This window comes from Eptesicus fuscus, chromosome 16 (assembly GCF_027574615.1).
Source record: "Eptesicus fuscus isolate TK198812 chromosome 16, DD_ASM_mEF_20220401, whole genome shotgun sequence".
NCBI lineage: Eukaryota > Metazoa > Chordata > Mammalia > Chiroptera > Vespertilionidae > Eptesicus > Eptesicus fuscus.
The window spans coordinates 55,286,416-55,305,664 of NC_072488.1; the positions used below are offsets into that span (position 1 = coordinate 55,286,416).

A 19,249-nucleotide genomic window follows, 5' to 3' on the forward strand; every position below is an offset into this window, starting at 1 on the left:
GCAGATAGGTGCTGGCTGGATTCCAGAGGGTCTAGGGATTTCCTGGAGGGACCATGGGTGAAGAAACAGGTTTACCACTGGCCTCTAAGGGAAGGAGAGAGTCACCGGCCTCAGAATATATGAGAGAATATTCAGAGAATGGTGGGCACAGACGTGTGTGTATGATTTAGAAGGCTAGGTAAGGTGGTGACCCAGAGAGGAGTAAGGCTGAGTAAGGCAGCAGCTCAGCAAAGGTAGGGAGACTGGTTACATGAAAGAGGATAGAGAGAGAGGGATAAAATGGGTTTAAATATGAATGAGCAAGGTATAGCAGATAAGGAATTTTTATAACTGTAGTGTGGCCTACCCCAAAGACCTTGCCTTTTATATACAAACTGCTGTTATTACTCTTCCAGAAGAAAATCATCACTGAATGGGAACAGATCATTGATACAGAACAACAAATGTAGAAATTAGAACTTTATTATAAACACTTATTATAAATGGATTTTGTATACTCTTTGAAACTTTTGAAACTATATGTAACCTATTACTTTAATGTATTTCATTTTTCATTATTCAATCTATAAAATACAAAGAGCTTCAAAACCCCCCCACAAAATATATATCTAGCAGAGGAAAAAAGTGTAAATTGATTTGAGAAAACTAATGAATATAAAAATACCCCCACCCCAAACTAAAACAAACCCAATTAAGAAATAGATTCTACGAAGCCTATTAATCCTCCAATTCAAAATAAATGACTTCCCAAGGGAAAAATATTTCCATCTTCATAGCAATTTGATGAATAAAAGCAACGCCACTCTAATTAAGGGAAATTACATTATATGTAAGAAAAATGTAATGAAGTTTCTAGAAAATGAAAAGTAATTTCCATGTTGGAGTTATTGTTGGAGTTATCAGGCATACTAAATACTTTAAAGATTTATTTATTTATTTAATTTATTTGAGAGAGAGAGGGAGAGAATGAGAGAAACATCAATTTGTTGTTCCACTTATTTGTGCATTCATTGGTTGCTTCTTGTATGTGCCCTGACCAGGGATTGAACCTGAAAGCTTGGCTTAGTGGGACCACACTCCAACTAACTGAGCTACCCGGCCAAGGCCTAAATACTCTGTTCACTTGGCCTTTGTTAGAAGTGAAAGTACCTGTTTCCATGAGAAAAGTGCTATGAACATGAACATCATAGAGCCAAGCTCCTCAATGATTTTTCAGTTTAACCTCAGGAGAATCAACTCAAGAGCTTCAAAATCCAAGGATAGACTGGTCCCAAAGCATTTCCTCCTCTGTCCTTTCTTTGCCTTGTTCCTTTTTCTCTTTTCTACGCTTACGATCCTCTTTCTTAGAGGCTACATCTCGTCTTTTTCTCTCCCTTTGATTCTTAAGCTTCTCTGTGCTGATCCTGACTGTTTCCACCTCGGTGCTGCTCTTTTGGATGCTCCTGTGTTTGTCTAAATCAGTTTCCTCACCATCTCTTTTCCTCTTATGCTCGGGCTGCTTCTCCTCTGATTTTTCTCTGCCTTCTGGGTGCCGTTTTCTCTTCTGGTGCATCCGTTCATGCCCGGGTTTATGGGCACTGGTACTGTTTTCTGAGAAGTGCTTGTAAACTCTAGATTCTACACAGTATGAGCTATAATTATACTCTTGATGACTAAGGTTCAGGGGTGCTGGTTTTTCTGAGAAACAGTCCCTGGTGAATTGACAGTATCTCATGCTGTCATGAGCTGGTAGCCACTGAGGTAACTGGTTTTCCACTGTTTGTGAAACACTGCATGACCTGGGGTGGGTCTGGATGGTTTCAGTTGGGAGTCTTTGATCAAACCTTCTATACCTGGGTCTGAAATCAACCTCTTCTTTGTCCCTACAGGTTTCCAAATAGTCCCCTCTCATCTGTCTGAAACAAGTCTTTGGTTCTAAGCCTCTGGCTCTCTGCACTTGGATATAATCTTCAAGTTCATCTTGAAAAGAGTCATATGTCTTCTTTGAATGCTTCATTAGGTTGACAACAAGGGATTTTCTGTAAAGAAGATAAAAGAAATTTATTTTTATTAGATTATTTTATTCTGAATATATCTTTGTTCTTGAAGAGAGCTTCAAAACAAAACAATACAAAGCATAGAAGTCCAAATTAAAACCTAACTCAGTATAAAAGTTAAATATCATGACTTTATATGCCAAAAAGGAACATCTGGATAGTCAAATATCTTCTAGGCTACTCACAAGAAACTTGATCTTTCTCAGAAGAGGGATGAGGGGGCAGAAAGGAGCTGACATATAAGATTTTGTTGTAGGGCTAAAAATGTAAGGTATGTAGAGATGTGTGATAGGAACACATGGTGGGTAGCCTGATCTAAATGTTCATATATTTTCTATAGTTCTATTAGTTTCTGTATATTGTTTTCTCCCAAACAAAATTAAATAAACACACATACTCACCTGACTAGAGTACTATAGGACTTAAAAATAAAAGGATGTTTATAAAATGGTTTGGGAATACTAGAAATTGGAAATTCAGCTAGGAGATAAAACTCTCAGATACAGGGCACGAGGGAAAATGAGAGAACAGAGTTCTGTCTCTTCTATGTAGGACTTGGATTTCATTCCGCTACTTCTGATTGGTGGGGAGGCATTCTAGGATGCCTTCTGGTTTGTTCTCTATCAGACTACTGGTGGGAGGGCTAAGGGAGGAAAAGGAGATGAAAGCTGAAAGGGAGTTAAATTGATGTACAGAAAAGTTTCAGAAAAAAGTTAGAGTACATATACTAGTTTTTATTTGCTTCTTTGATTTTTTTGGGGGGACGACGACAGTACTATTCCTGCCTCCCTTTCTTTACACTGCCTAAAATCCTGCCTAAGTACAAATGCAGCAGAGAATGTACTGATTATGAGATGATAACTCCTAGATATTTCTGGTGATACATTTTATCTCCAAAAATTAGCATAACCTGTGCAGCATTGAACAGTCCTCCCTTTAAAAGAAAAATAAGCCTAACATAGCACTCCAGAGTCACTAATGATATCTTATCTGGACATCTGAGATTAAAAAGGAAGTCTACATGAAGCCTAATTTGGTAAGTTAGAAAATTTAGCTACTATTCAACTTAAACAGTATAACAATTCTGAAGAGAATAAAACAATATAACAAATATTTGATTAAATATATACAAAAATCTGAACAGACACTTCAGAAAAGAATATATGCAATGGCCAAAAAACACATGAAAAGATATCATTAGCTGTCAAGTCAATGTCAAATAAAACCATAATGAGGTACCACCATGCACGTATTAGAATGACTGAAATGAAAAAGACTGACAATACCAGTGTTGGTGAGGATGCACAACAATTGGAATTCTCTTACATTGTTGGTGGGGATGTAAAATGGTAAAGCACTTCACAAACAGTTTGGCAGTTTCTGAAGAAATTAAACAGATACCTACCATAGGGGCTGGTTATTCTACTCCTAAATATTTACCCAAAAGAAAAGGAAATATATCTATACAAAGTCCTATATATACATGTATATTCAAAGCAGCTTTATTTGATTTGTAATAGCCTCAGAAAAGAAAACAACCAAATGCTGATCAACAGGTGAATGGATAAATCAAATAAACACTGGTAACTATAATAATAAAAGCATAATATGCTAATTAGACCAGACAGTCGAATGACCTTCTGGACGTCATTCCAGAAGAAGCTGCAGCGGCAGAGCCCGAGGCAGAGGCAGTTAGGGGCAATCAGGCAGGCAGGTGAGCAGTTAGCGGCAATCAGACAGGCAGGCAGAATGGTTAGGGGCGATCAGGCAGGCATGCAGAGTGGTTAGGGGTGATTAGGCAGGCAGGCAGAGGTGGTTAGGGGTGATCAGGCAGGCAGGCAGGCGAGCGGTTAGGAGCCAGCAGTCTCAGATTGTGAGAGGGATCCGGATTGCGAGAGGGTCCAGGCTGGGCTGAGGGACCTCCCTCCCCGTCACCCTCCATGCACGAATTTTGTGCACCGGGCCTCTAGTTTTCATATAATGGAATACTATCAGTGGTGAAAAGAAATAAACTATTGATACACTCAACAACATGGATGACTCTCAAAATAATTATGCTGAGTGAAAGAAGTATAACAAAAGAGTACTTAGATGATACCATTTACATAAAACATTAGAAAAAGCAAATTAAACTATAGTAACAGTGACTTTTTTTTTTAAACAGTGACTGCTTTGAGATTAAGCAGGAAGAGGTGGGAGGAAATGATTATAAAGGGCATTTTTTTTGGTATGGATATGTCTACCACCTTGATTGTGTTGGTAATTTTATGGGCATATACATCTGTCAAAACCCATCAAATTGTATACTTTAAATGTGTACAGCTTATTGTATATCAACTATACTTTAATGAAACTGTATTTAAAAAGCCACTAACAAGATTGAAAAGATGTCGATAATTATTGAAACTGAATTATGGGTGCATGAGTGTTCATACTAGTTTTTTCTACTTTCTGTTTGGAAAATTTTAATAATAAAAAGATTTTATACACAGTACAATATACAGATGATGAGTTATAGAATTGTACACCTGAAACCTATCATTTCATTAACCAATGTCACTCCAATAAATTCAATAAAAAAGAAAAAATAAGAAAAGGAAAAAAAAAGATTTTACTTCACACTCACTAGAATGACTAATCAAAATGACAAATCATCTAAATGACAAATGACATTAAGTTTATGGATGGAAACTTCATTCAATATTGGTGGGGATATAAAATGCTGTAGCTACTCTGGAAAACAGTTTAGGAGTTCCTCAAAATGTTAAAAATACAGTTACCATATAACCCAGCAATTTCACTCTTAAATATATACCCAAGAGAATTGAAAACCTATATCCACACAAAAACTTGTATACAAATGTTCATAGCAGCATTATTCATAACAACTAAAAAGTAGAAACAACTCAATGTCCATTAACTGATGAATGAATAAAATGTGGATATTCATACAATGGAATATTATTTATTAATAAAAATGAATGAAGTACTGACATATGGTACAAAATGTATGAACTTTGAAGACATGCTAAATAAAAGAAAGGAGTCATGGGAGACCACAGATGGTGCAGAGATCAATAAAGAGGTAAATGGAATCTTACCCTTATCAGGCTGAGAACTTGGTGGAGAAATCTGATCATATTCACCCATTAATTGCCTTCAGTTCTCTAGCATAAACTTTCCCCAAACAGTGAGACTGTGCAACAACTGGGGAGATAGAAAACACGATACAAAGATTAGAAAACTAATTTTTGTCCATAACTTCACTCCTAGTTACCTGGAAACAACCAAAATATTGTTTTAAAAATTAAAACATTCGAAGTTTAGAATTATATCATCAACAAAGATCATCTGAAAATTCACAAACTCCATCTTCAATTGCTTATTTTGCTTCCTGTAAATCCGAAAGTAAAGATCACTTTTTGAGCATATATTTTATCCTGGAAAATATTTAGTTTATTTTAGAACAAAGTTGACCCCCAAATTTACACCTCATAATTTTTAATATATTTAGTCTGAACTAAGAGTTTAAAAATAGTTTTGCTTGTTTTCAAATTGAAGGATCAGCTTCAGTAGAAATAATCCTATGATTTAGAAGCCCTATATTTTCAACCTACTATATATTGTGAAATCCTTTGTGATTCAAACTATAGTACTACTCCAGATATGCCTTTTACAAAAGGTACCTGTAAAAAGTTTAATTTTTGTTCAGTTAAGTGGTATTTATGACTAAAATAAAGGAAGGTAAGATAGATCATATTAAAATTTAAGATAGTACTTTTTTTGAAGATGGTATAGCAAAGGTGGAAATTTATTAAAGAACAAGTACAAACTCCCACGTGGGGAAGGGGAAAGAATCTCACAGCACAAACTCCCACATGGGGGTGGGGGAAAGAGTCCCTAAGATAGTACTTTTATTCTTTTTATTTTTGTTGATTTCAGAGAGGAAGGGAGGGAAAGGAAGAGATAGAAACATCAATGATGAGAGGGAATCATTGGTCAGCTGCCTCCTGCATGTGCCGCCCCCCCCCCCCCCCCCCCCCCCGCTGGGAATGGAGCCCACAACACAGGCATGCGCCTCTGACCAGAATCGAACCTGGGACCCTTGAGTCCACAGGCTGACGCTCCATCCACTGAGCCAAACCAGCCAGGGCTGTACTTTTAATTTTCAACTAGATATCCTTTCATGTACCATCTCAAATCTTAATTTCCTGAGTGCTTGGAAAACCATACTATTAGCTTTTTGCTCATTAGAACTTTGGTATAGAAACATTTAGTAAGCCTATGATGATAAATACGATAATTAACTAGAGGCCTAGTGCACAAAATTCATGCATGTGTAGGGTCCCTAGGCCTGGTCTGCGATCAGGGCCAATCGAGGTCTTCCTTCTGGCTGCTGGCTGGGGCCTGCCTTCGTTGTCACCCCCTTGTGGTCAGAGCACGTCATAGAGAGTGACTGAACTCCTGAGGGGACACTTTGCATATTAGCCTTTTATATATATATATAGATATTTTTACTTAGTCCAGAAAAAACTATTCTGAAGGAGAAGTTACTGGGTCACCAGTAGGAATCTGGACTTTATGGAAATTATCTGTAGTTCTAGTTTTGAGAGGCTGGTCTAAGAAATCCAGCCTTGGAATTTTTTTTTATAGAAGACATCTCAAGAAATAGTCTATTTTAAGATAGTCACTAATTAGAGTTATACCACTAATGTCATCTGAGAATCCCATGAAGGAACCACAAACCATCGTTACCCATGGTAGCCAACTGTCCTCTACATTTGGCACAAACATGACCATAAGCAAGGCTCACTAAGCAAGGATTAGACAAGCCACTCACGGCTATATTAACTTCTAGAATATTTGCTAAAAGTGTTTCTCACCACAATAAATAATCTATATAAAAATTACTACCTATATTTACACTTGAGGTCTATACTATCTAGAGTTCCTAACAGTTGAAATTTATTTATGGAAGTTTACTAGTTTATAAATACAATGCAAATCATGGAACACCAAAATATGTCCTATATGGCCATTTAAATAATTGTGTTGGAACCACAGAGAAATGTCTGATGTATTAACTGTGTATAGATGTAGAACTCTACCTACCTACATATCTACCTATTGATCTAAAATCCAATTTTAATATAAAAACTCAACATATAGAACAAAAATTTAAATATATACACATGTATTGACTATATGGAGGAGTTAGAGCTGTACTGTAATCCATTCACTCCCTTCCTTGGGAGGAGGAAGAGGGAAGAAGGCAGGTGATCTCTGGACCTTGGGTAAAGAGTCAAATGATATTTGCTAGGAGGAGGGGAACTTATATCTGAACTGCTCTCTGCAAGTTGTCCCTGGCTACAGATTACCTATAATAAATCCAGGATCCCTGAGGCATAATTTCCTGAAGACTGTCATATAAGCTAAAATGCAGATTCATAATTTTAACATTTCCACTGTGTGAGGTGACTCTCAGACACCTCATCTATTATTCTGGGTCAGAGATGCATGATCAATGTGGGAAAACATGGTCTGAGATGCCATCTTCCATGCATTAGACATTGCTGTTTCATTAAAGCCTCTTGATTGCCTGTACCTTTGAAGTAATTAGTAAACCTTGATACTAGGTAATATTACTGATTAATTTGAGTCTGATTTGATGGTCTCATCTTGTGTACTAGCTCAACACCCATAGGAAAAATCTGAAAAGATATACACTAAACTTAATGGAGTTTGGGAAATAGGGTTAGAAAAAGAGTATGGGAGAACATCAACATTTTGCTATCTGCACATCTGTATTGTTTAAAATTTGTTTTAATCCCACTTAAGGAAATGCTTGATTTTTGTTTTTTAAGAGAGGGGAAGGAAAGGGGAGAGGAGAGAGATTTGTTGCCTCCTGTACCCACCCCAAACAGGGATTGAACCCGCAACCAAGGAATGTGACTTGACTGGGAATTGAACCCACAACCTTTCAGTGTATAGGACAATGCTCCAACCGAGCCACACTGGCCAGGGCTGTTTAAATTTTTGCAAAGAACATATATTACTTTGTAATTAAAAATGCTATAATAAATTTATTTAAAGGTTCTACACGAAATCTTCAAACTAAGCTTACTTTACAATACCAGTGTATAGATTAAAAGATTTGCTTAAAAATATTATGTTCAAGAATTATAAATCAGAAAAATATTATAAAGGATTTAATGACTATTTAAAAATATTTCTCTATAAAATATTTCTCTATAATATATATTCCTCTAAATTATTTTTTAGTTGTTTAAAAGTATATAATGTAAATTACATTAGACTCTTAAGTCAGGCAAGGTAAAAAGTTTAGCTAAAAGGACTTTCAGAACTTCCCTTGAATCAGAATTAATATAATCAACTTGAACATGATGATGTGACATTAAAAATGTTTAATAACACCAGGTAAATATTGTAACAACTAAAACTAGCAAAGATGGAAAGTTTTCTGAAGACTAGTCACTTGGAAGCTCAGGATACCCTAAATTAGAACAACAATTTCCCTCACTATTCAACCCTTAATACCAGATTGCCTAATTCCTGAAAGTGAATGTTCTAAGCTGTGTGGACAGAAAAGAAGAGGTTCTATGGAAAGTAATCTCACAGGGTGATTGACCATGAATTCCTATCAGGGCAGGTCATGGTGGGTAGTCATGCTCCAGGCATACAACTTTTTAGTAAAAGGTTTATTTTTGTTTTAAACAAGCCCTGACCACTGTTTCTGTGCATGAAACGATGCATTGTTTCTAAGTCAGAGATTTTCAACCTGTGTGCCTCAAGAATTTTTTAAACATGCAATACTTGACTATTCAGACAGGGGCACTGACCTCTTTTCCCTCAGAATGTGAAGAAAAAAAAAAAAACAGCCAACACAACAATAGCCTTCGGGTGTGAATACCCTGTATCTCTCTCTTTTTATTTTTTTAAAGGAGAAGCCCCCTTAGAGGACCACTTTATTGATTTCAGAGAGGAAGAGGGATAGAAACATCAATGATGCGACAGAATCACTGACTGGCTGCCTCTTGCACACCCCATATTGGGAATTGAACCGTAACCTCTTGGTTCACAGGTTCATGCTCAACCACTGAGCCACGCCTTGAACCATAAATATATGTCATTTAACAGAGTTGTATCTTATTGGTTATGTTGCATAATACGGCTGCTTCTGATTGGCTAATTTTTGGTACCAGAAATTCTTACATACAAATATAGGCACCTGATTATTTATTTTTGTTAATTCTCACCTGAGGATATTTTCTCCATTGATTTTTCTTTTTTAAAAAAAATATTTTTATTGATTTCAGAGAGGAAGGGAGAGGGAGGGAGAGATAGAAACATCAATGATGACAGGGAATCACTGACTGGCTGACCCTGGCACGTCCCCCACTGGGGATCGAGCCCGCAACCCAGGCATGTGCCCTTGACCGGAATCGAACCCGGGACCTCTCAGTCCACAGGCCGACACTCTATCCACTGAGCCAAACCAGCTAGGGCTCCATTGATTTTTAGAGAGTGGAAGGGAGGTGGAGAGACAGAGAGAGAAATATCAATGTGAGAGAGACTGGGGCTCGGGACTCGAGGCTGCCACTGGGATACATGCCCTTGATTGGAATTGAACCCGTGACACTTCAGTCTGAGGGCCGATGCTCTAACCACTGAGAAACTGGCCAGGACTAGGCACCTGATTTTTTAAAAATCACTTGGTCAGACTCAGTGGTTGAGCGTCGACCTATGAACCAGTCAGGGCACATGCCTGAGTTGGCAGGCTCGATCCCCACTGGGGGACATGCAGGAGGCAGCCGATCAATGATTCTCTCTCATCACTAATGTTTCTCTTTCTTCCTCTCCCTTGCTCTCTGAAATAAAAAAAACCTTATTAGAAGAAAAAGTCACTTGGGAGCAAAAAGGGTTGTAAATCCATCAAAATTATACCTATGTTTTGTTAGATCAGCAAAAAGTATTTTTTTTTTTTTGGTGTCACAGAATTTTAATAATTAGTTTACTGTGTGCCATGAGAAGAAAAAAGGTTGAAAATTGCTGACCTAGGTCAATACATCTTTGCAATAACCACATCTCAAGGAAGCATATCACCTTAACTATCTTGTAATTCAGTCCCTGCTTTGCTCCTCCTGCCCCCGGCATGTAATTTTCCTTAGTTCCTTCCTTATTTCAAATGCATAAAAGAAATTACAAAACTTATTCTCTGTAGCATTTGAGATCTTGCTTCCTGGCATGTGTTACCAGTTTGGCTCAAATAAACTCATAAAAATTCTCTATAGGTTTGAACGTTTTCTTATCGACAGCTGACACTAAAATAAGAAACTTTGAGTCACCTTTTAACTCCTTCACTCACCAAGCTCTTACTTTGTCATTATCTCTTAAATAGTATCATATTCCCAAGCTCAAAATCTCAGCCATATATCTCCCTATCAAGTCCTGATTCATATCAATTCTAGCTTTATAAAGTTTTTATCAAATCTACCTCCTAATTTTTCTTTAAATTTTTTTATTGATTTCTATTAAAATTTTTTTTAGAGAGAGTGGGAGAGGAACATTGATATGAGAGAGACACATCAACTGGTTGCCACCCACATGCAGGGATCTAGCCTGCAATGGAGGCATGTGCACCTGCCCATAATCAAACCCAGGACCATTCAGTCCAAGGGACAATGCTCTAACCAGTGAGCCAAACTTGCTAGGGTTTATTGCTTTTTAGAGAGAAACATCCATTGGAGAGCAAAACATGCATCCACTGCCTCCTGCATGCCCCCTACCGGGAATGAAACCAGAAAACTTTCTGTGCACTGGACGATGCCCAACCAATTGAGCCATTTACCAGCTGGGCTATCTCTTCACTTTTTCAATTCCCATAACATGACTTAGTTCAAGTTCTCCATGCCTTTGGGCTTTATTAAACTTTTTCACTATTAATTTAATTTTGTCTTTAAGGTAGCATGGTGGGTACTGTGGGACACGATAGGGAAAAAGAGGTATTTATTGACTACTGTATACCAAACAAGGTAATAGATTATTCTTTCCATCTTTTACCTCTGCAAAATAACTGGAATTTCCCACATTTTGAAGATTAAGATATCAGGATACAAAGCGATTAAAATAGTTCATCACATGTGTTAAATGACAGAGCTGGATCTTAACCTTTTGCACTCGGATGTCGAGTGTGACTCGACACGGTTAGCATTAGAATAAAGGAATCGAGAAAAAAGCAAGCGAGTGCAAAGGGTTAAACTTTGGTTTATCTCGACTCTATTATACATGGTTGTCCCACTCGTTGAGAATTATAAATTAGGGAAGAAGACACTTCCTAATATCAAGGAATTTACAATTTTGTAAAATTATATGCAAAAAACTACAATGCAGGATAAAAACCTGTTAAGTGCTATAAAACGTAGGAAGAAGGTACAATGTCTTCTTGCTTAGGAGTTTGGGAAAGGATTTGTGGAGAATGGTCTTGAATTGATCCTTAGGAGATAGGCAAAATTTAAAGAAAAAATGAGTAAAGAAAAGGTATTCTGGAGGAAGGCATTAGGAAAGGCATATCCACTTTAGATAAACAAGATATGCAAAAGGCAGAGGACAGTGCTATAAAGGTAGAATGGGCCGATCATAATAGGCCTTATTTGGGCATTTACATTTAATTCTGCAGTCAATAGGGGAAGAAGAGACTCAAAATAGGGATATTGGTAAGGAGGGTACGTCAGGCAAGAGATTATTGGGCTGAACCTGAATTGTGGTAGTGAGAACAGAAAAGGGAAGAATTTAAGAGACATTCTGCAAGTTGAATCAAAGGAATTTTTGATAGCTGGGGAGAGAGCAGGTAGAAGAGTGGGGAAGCACGGACAATTCTAAGGCTTTCATCCCACTGAAGTCAGAGAATAAACGAAGAGGAAGATAAATTACTATTGCTGTTGTAATTATTCCCCAGGAGGGAAGTGGGAAGTGGAGTGGAAAAGCACAGTAGTAAAAAGATGAATGTGATTTTGGAATAAACTCAGATTCTATTAATATCTTTCACATCTGTCCTTCCTTTTCCTCTATGTCTCATTCCTCCATGTGTTCAATTCCTCTATGTGACACTGGGTTTAATTAACTTTCAGGTATTTAATGCACCATGAAATTCCTTACAAAATTACAAATTAACATAGTTGGGCACTTGAACTAATACATATGTGCCAAACTTCTGTGAACATGGTGGGCAACAGGGCCATTTGAGAAAAGATGGCATAGTAGCAAATTCTAGGTGTTAAAAAAAATCTTCCCTCAGAAAATTTTGATGCTACCTTTTTAAATTTTGTATTATTTTGCAAAGTGAATACTATTTACTCATTACAAAGGTTGTAGTATTCTACAGTTTGAAGAACACAGACGGTGATTATTGGTAGTAGTGAAATTATCACTTCCCCTAAACTGGACACTATTTTCATTACCATTGCATTTAGCTTAGTTTGTTGTTTTTTTTTTAGATCTCATATTATAGATTTCTATTGATCTTTGTAATTGCTAAAATCCTAGGACAATCTCCTAACAAAGTTTTTAAAGAAAAATAAGATACTGGCTAAGTAACAAGCAACACTATTTTCTCTTCTTGTCCATGTACTCTTGTCACTTATTTAAGGCTTTTATAAATATCTAAACTGAAAATATACTGAATCTTACTAGTGTTTTTGTTAACCCAGGATATTTTCCCCTTCATTTTTAGAGCACAGAAAGGGAAAAGCGGGGAGGGAGAGAGACACACGCTTTGATTGGTTGCCTCCTGCATCCAACAGGTTGGGGTCCGGGTCCAACCTGTAAACCAGGCACATGCTCTTGACTGGGATGGAACCTGAGACCCTTCTGTGCCCGGGCCCATGTTCTAACCAGCCAGGGCCTATAACATATCCAATACCTACCATTTGCTAAGTATCAGTTAACTGAACAGTTACTGAAATAAATTATATTGTTTTTTAAATCCTAGTGAATAGTCTCAACCCTAAATCAACAGACTTCATTACTCTCTGAATGCCATCTGATGGCCATTTTTTGGGCAAAGTTCAGTTTTATGAACAGCCAGTCTAGCACGCAACCAAGATGTGGAATGATTATCAACACTAAACTATAATCAGCTCACAATTTTAAAACTGTCAAGGACCCCAGAATTTGGTTAGAGTTCCTCAACCTCAACATTACTGACATTTGGGTAGGAGAATCCTTGGTTGTGTCTTTGTGTGTATGGTTACACTGTGCATTTTAGGATGCTTGCAGCATCCCCGGCCTATACCAAACAGAACCTGTAGCCCCTGCTCTCACTATGCTTCCTTGCCCAGTGGTAAAAACAAAACACGTCTCCAGTCATTGCCAAATGTCCTCTGCGGTGGAGTCTGGGGACAGGTTTACCCCTGGTTGAAAACCATCCAATTGGGCTAATCCAATTACCCCTTTCCAGATGACAAAACTCCAAAGAAAAGAAGTTTAGGACTGTGAAAGTTTAAAAGTTTGGTACTTACTCAGGGTCATACAGCTAGTGGAGAAACTAGCACTACAACCTATTACTAGCAAAGACTCCTATTTCACTATTCTCATTATAACATCCAGAAGTAGTATGAAAGGTTATTGCTAGCATTGTGTGAATTGATATAATTAAGTCTTTAGTAATTTTGCATATACTCAGTCATCTCACACACACACACACACACACACACACACACACACAATCAAAACAGAAATTGCAGTCAGGCAAAAAGCTCTTTTTTCAATAAGAAACTATTTCTAAATCTTCCTGTGATCTAGTTATGACAGCCAAATTGAACTATAGTCTTGACACCTATAAACTGCTTAGGCTTGTTGGTGATATGCAGGATGGTATGAAAACAAAGAATCCAGATTTTATTTTTTATCTCACTAGATACTAAATCTAATCTTCCAAATTGTCCTAAGTAAGATACTTAATAGAACACAATCTGGTTATTTCTAATTTTCATTTTTAGTGAATGAAATTTATATAAAGTGCTTACAAAATGTCTTAAAAAATTAGTATTTTAGCCCTGTCCCATGTGGCTGTTGGTAGGAGCATCCTCCCATACACTGAAAGGTCATGGGTTCAATTCCCAGTCAGGGCACATGCCTGGCTTTTAGGTTTGATCCCAGGCCCTGGTAGGTGTGGGAGGCAAGCCATCGCTATTTCTCTCAGATTGATGTGTGTTTTTTTTTCTCTCTCTCTCTCCCCCCATTTCCCTCTCTAAAAATCAATGACAATGTCTTTGGGTGAGGAATAAAAAAAAAAAAAAAGTATATTTTGCTACTTTTTTAGTCCTCCAAAGTGAAACGTGTAAAAGATTATGGAAAAGCACACAAAAATGGAATATGTCATGGAAGAGGGTAAAAACAAAATTATTTCTATGAGGCTATTATATTTACTGTTGTCCCTCTAGAAGAAGGGAATTATTCTAAGGTATTCTGGCTCCCACCATCTTTCACTGTGTAGACAAAAAGCAACATAAGGCAACACAGTAAATACTAAAAGTTAATTATTAAAATGAAGATGGCTAAATGTTTTACTGAGATCTTCTGCAGTAGGATCAAACTCCATCTTTACAGCCTTATCTCAGTTTGGAATAAGCTGTCAGCAGGTATAGACTTGTCAGAATTTAAACATCTCTTAGATGGAAACAAGAAAAAAATTGCCTTTCACTCCTGCCAGTGTGCTCGGTGGTTAGAACGTCTGCCTGCGCTCTGAAGGGTCTCAGGTTCAATTCCTGGGGTCCAGGACTGGTACCTGGGTTGCTTCCTCTCCCTGCCTCCGCTCTGCGCCTCTCTCCACCCTCCCCCCCACATCCAAGGGGTGAGGGAAGCAACCAATGGATGTCTCTCATATCCATGTTTGTTTTTTTTTCTCTTTCTCTACCATTCACTCCCTCTCTTCCACTCTCTCTAAAAAAGCAATGAAAAAAAAAAATTCTCAGGTGAAGATGAAAAAAAAGAAAAAGAAACAGCCTTTCATGTTATAGGAAATGTGTTGATGAGAATTGCCAAAACTTTTGGCAGGGTCACTCCTCCCAAACCCCTGCACCAAGAAACTTGCCCAAATTTTAACCACGGTCTCAGCAGCCTAAGGTGGGATTCCTGGGATGACCTAGTCCCTTTTGAGCTTGTTAGGAAAAGCCCACATTTACTGTTTGTTCCAGCCAACACCTGATGATAGGCTACTGATCTCTTTTAAAACATTTTTATTTTTTAACTTTATTTTTTGTGGTTGACACTAATACAGACGAGTTCAAAGGGCTGCTGATCTCTCTTTAAGAGTACTTACTAAAACGGGCTTTCAATTGTGAATCCTTCCTCTGGCCCTTGTAGATGTGTGTGTGTGTGTATCTCCTACAACTCAGGCTTGTCTTTCTCAAGGACCTGCAAGTCATTCCTCTGAAATGCAATAATCGGGAGACACAGGCCTGAGCCCCCCAGGGACGGAGGGAGGAAAGACTCCTGACTTCCTAACGCCAGCCAGCCAGCAGACACAGCTAACTGCACTCCCACTAACCACCCCTGTCCCTGTCACTGCCCTGCGCCTCCCGGAAGCCACCCCGCTCCCATTCCTGCCTCCTCCCTTTACGACGCCCAGCCGCGTCTGCGCAATCCGAGTGGATCAGCGCTTCCCCCGAGGCCGGGGTTACTGCAGCTTTCAGCGCCCACTAACGTCCGCCCCGGTCTTAGCGGACATTGGTAGGTACGGAGTAAAACTCCGATCCCTAGGCCTGTCTTAAGTCTTAGAAGCTTCTTTTATCAGGGGGTTACCCTAAAAAAGCCGAGGGAAACTCCGGCGTGACCCCGCACACACCTCGCCGCCGCCCCAGCCGGCTGGGCTCCGTGGAAGGAGCCTCCCTCGCGGCCCAAAGGCTCGCAGGTGGGGAGTCCGGTACCGGGCGCGGCCCTGGGCTGCAGGCTCCACCCCCCGGCCGGCCGGTCGGGGCCGCGCAGGAGGCAACGAATCGACACATCGATGTCTCTCTCCCTTCCCCCTTTCTCTAAAAATCACAGGCAGGAATGTCCTCGGGGGCGGAGGAACAAAAACACCTTCCCCCCCTTTTCCTTCTCCCGGGTCCCTACCACTTCGAGCTCCCATGCTGCTTCCTACGCCCCATCCCTAACTCCACTCCTTTCTACTTCCCAGTGCGGTCTGCTCCCCTCCAGGTCTCAGGCCTTGTATCTGAGGATCTGTCCCCTCCACCTTGGGCTTCCTCCTCGATGCGCCTTCCTCCCTGACACTCCGGGTCCACCGGCCTCTCCCTGGCCGCCTCTCTCACGCACACCTCGGCTTCCTCAGCTTGCGAGGCGCCCCTTCCCCTCCACACGCCGCTGGGGGCCCCGGCGCCCTCTCCGGGCGGCGGCGGCGGCGGGCGTGGAGAGCGGAAGGACTCGGGCCGCCGGGTCGGCCATTTTGGCCCCTCGGAGCGCGCCGGGCCTTCTCTGGGCCGCGGAGTCGCGGGGCTGAAGGCGGGGCCGCCCCCGCCGCCGGGGCGGGCACTCACCTTCTTGTGAGGCAGGGGCGGGCGTCTACTACTACTGTCCCCCTCCCCGCCAACGCCGCCGGCCGGGAGATAGGCCGAGGTGGAGGTGGCGGAGAGGCAGGGACAACCGCTGCCGCCACCGCCGCCTCCGCCGCCGAGCAGGCGGGGGAGGAGGAGGAGGCGGAGACCGGGGTTCCGGAGGGGAAGTCGCCGCCACCAGCGGCGGCTGACTGGCCGGCGCCGACGCCATGACGGAGGGGGCGCGCTACTGCGCCTGCGCCGGCGGCCCCGCCCACACAGCCCTCCGCCCCGCCTTCCGGCTGCCCCGCCCCTTCGCCCGCCTTTCTAGGGCTCAGCTCTAATTTCGCCCAACTCCCTTATTCCTTTGCAGACCCTCCGCCTTCCGGTTGCAGAGAAGCTCGCGGGGCCTCCAATAGTTCAGAGTGGATCTAAACCCACCTAAAACAAAAGAAAAGTCTGGAATCTACGGGTTCTACTCCAGAGCATCTGAAAACTAGATCATCTCCTGCTTAATCTTTCTTTCCTTTGCTGGGGCCGTTAGTACATAGAGTAGATATAACAAAACCCTTGGTCCTGATATGCTGTCACCATTGGTCCATAAATGATATCTCTCTCTCTCTCTCTCTCTCTCTCTCTCTCTCTCTCTCTCTCTCTCTTTCTCTCTCTCTCTCTCTCTCACTCCCTCCCTCTTTCCTTCCCTCTCTATCAAATATGTGTATGTAATTATGTATGTACATATACACATGTAAATCTCACCATCTTATTCCCCAACTCCCAAAGAAATCACTATCCTGTTTGTAGTCATCATTTCCTTACAAAGATATGTTTATCACAAATACATGTAGCTTTAAAAAGTTTAGATTATTTTTGAATTTCATAAGATTTATGTCTTTCCCTATGCAGTTCTGGGACTTGTTTCACTCAACATTTTGAGGTTCGTCAAGCTGTGGTATATGTGTTATTTGTTTCATTGCTGTTCAATATCCTACCCATTTCTTGATGGGCATGCCTCCTGGTGCACGGTGCAAGTTACTCTTGGGTATCCTTTCCTGTCACACTGCCATTGTCTAATTTCAGCTTCTCATCATCTTGTGTTACAACCAGGGCAGTAGCTGCCTAACAGACATCCCTCCTCTGACTTCACCAACTCCAATCTACTGCCCATATTGCTGCCAAAGGGTTCCATCTAGAAGTCATTACTGGCTCCCATTGTCTGTTGGGGAAGTCAAAAGTGAGTACTACCAGGCTTCTGTGCACTTCCCTGGTCTCATTTTCTTCCTGTTGCCTCCACTTCCCCACCGTGCTTTCACTTTATGATCCAGCAACCTTTACTGATTCCTGTAAATATCAAGCTATTGCACAAACTCAACTTATTGTATATGCTGCTCTCTCTTCCTGGAATGTCCTGTCCCTACTTTCTAATGAACTTCTCCTTCCCTCAGAAGTAAGTACTATCCTGAATGAAGCATTTCTCATTCCCATGCATTTCTTTAAACTTTTACTACATATGCGCAAGCACCTTTTCCTTGATCTTGTCCTTCACAGTGATTTTGAAATGGAGGGGAGGGAGAACTAGGGCAGATGAGGAAAAAAACCACACCTTATAGGATTTGTGTTGCTATGCAACGTAGCAGGGCCCTGTGTCCCCTTCCCCATTACCAGCCAAAAGACTGATAGCAGTGCTAACACCCCTTGCCTCTTTGACCTTGGACAAAGATGCTAGATGTCTTGGGAAGCAAGGGACACCCTGATACAGTGAAGAATCTTTGCCCATCCTGCACAACCTCAAAGATCCAGGTGCTTATTTCAGGAATCTGTTTTATATTCAATCATAGAGTAGCTTTTGTAAAAATTTAAAATTCACAACATTTCCCAGGAATGCAACTTCTTGTTAACTGAAGGAAGATTATACTTTTACTCATTCAGACCTTGACTAAACGTCATTCACCATTTCAGGAAACCATGTCACATACAACAATGCTCTGTGTGGAATTTGTGTCTCCAGCTTCAACCAGCTAGCAACTATCATAGTGATTCTACTTAGGAGCAAACATCTGACTTTATCATATTTTCTAGTGTAGTTGTACCCAAGCATATGCATAATGAGCACACTGACATATTTAATTTACAATGACTGTATCTTTTATTATAGGATAACTTTCATTATATTTCTCCTTATTAGGTTAGGTCTGTGTCTTAGTTCATTTGGGCGGCAATAACAAAATACCACAGACTGTGTAACTTATAAACAACAGAAATTTATTTCTCACAGTTCTGGAAGCTGGCTGTCCTAGATCAGGGTGCTAAGCAGGGTCTTGGTGAAGGCCCTTTTCTGGGGTGCAGACTTCTCATTGTGTCCTGACATGGTGGAAGAGAGGCAGAAATTATCATCCTTGTTTTACAGCTTCTATCTCAAAGTCCTAGTGGTATACTCAGCATTCAAAAGCAGATCTGACTCAGAAGCTAGTGCTTGAGAAGGACTGCACTCACAGAGATCCAGAGCACGCCTCCCAGAAATAGATGCATCCCAGAAACTAAAAACATTACATGGAAGATAAGCCACAGCCCTACATCTGCAAGGGTCTTCCGTTTCAACCTGAGAGAGAGTTGGTACTTAGTTCACTGGAGATTTTAGAATTGTCTCTCCAGTGTCATCAC

General features: G+C 40.4%; 1 protein-coding gene across 2 annotated transcripts; it reads right to left on the minus strand.

The window, feature by feature from the left end:
- Positions 1–444: 444 nt before the first annotated feature.
- Positions 445–16,804, minus strand: KRCC1 (lysine rich coiled-coil 1). 2 transcript variants are annotated; one of them, XM_054728039.1, is made up of 4 exons: positions 16,592–16,804; positions 15,376–15,485; positions 5,138–5,243; positions 445–2,018 (listed from the first exon to the last, which is right to left on the minus strand). In XM_054728039.1, the coding sequence occupies exon 4, from the start codon at positions 1,994–1,996 to the stop codon at positions 1,247–1,249; it is 750 nt and encodes a 249-aa protein (XP_054584014.1). In that variant the 5' UTR covers positions 1,997–2,018; positions 5,138–5,243; positions 15,376–15,485; positions 16,592–16,804; the 3' UTR covers positions 445–1,246. The 2 variants fall into 2 exon arrangements, with proteins under 2 accessions (XP_054584014.1, XP_054584013.1); XM_054728038.1 differs by lacking the exon at positions 15,376–15,485.
- Positions 16,805–19,249: the final 2,445 nt, after the last annotated feature.

Bases quoted from the DNA above. Each gene is read 5' to 3' on its own strand.
- KRCC1 (XM_054728038.1), bottom strand. From the start codon at position 1,996: ATGAAGCATTCAAAGAAGACATATGACTCTTTTCAAGATGAACTTGAA.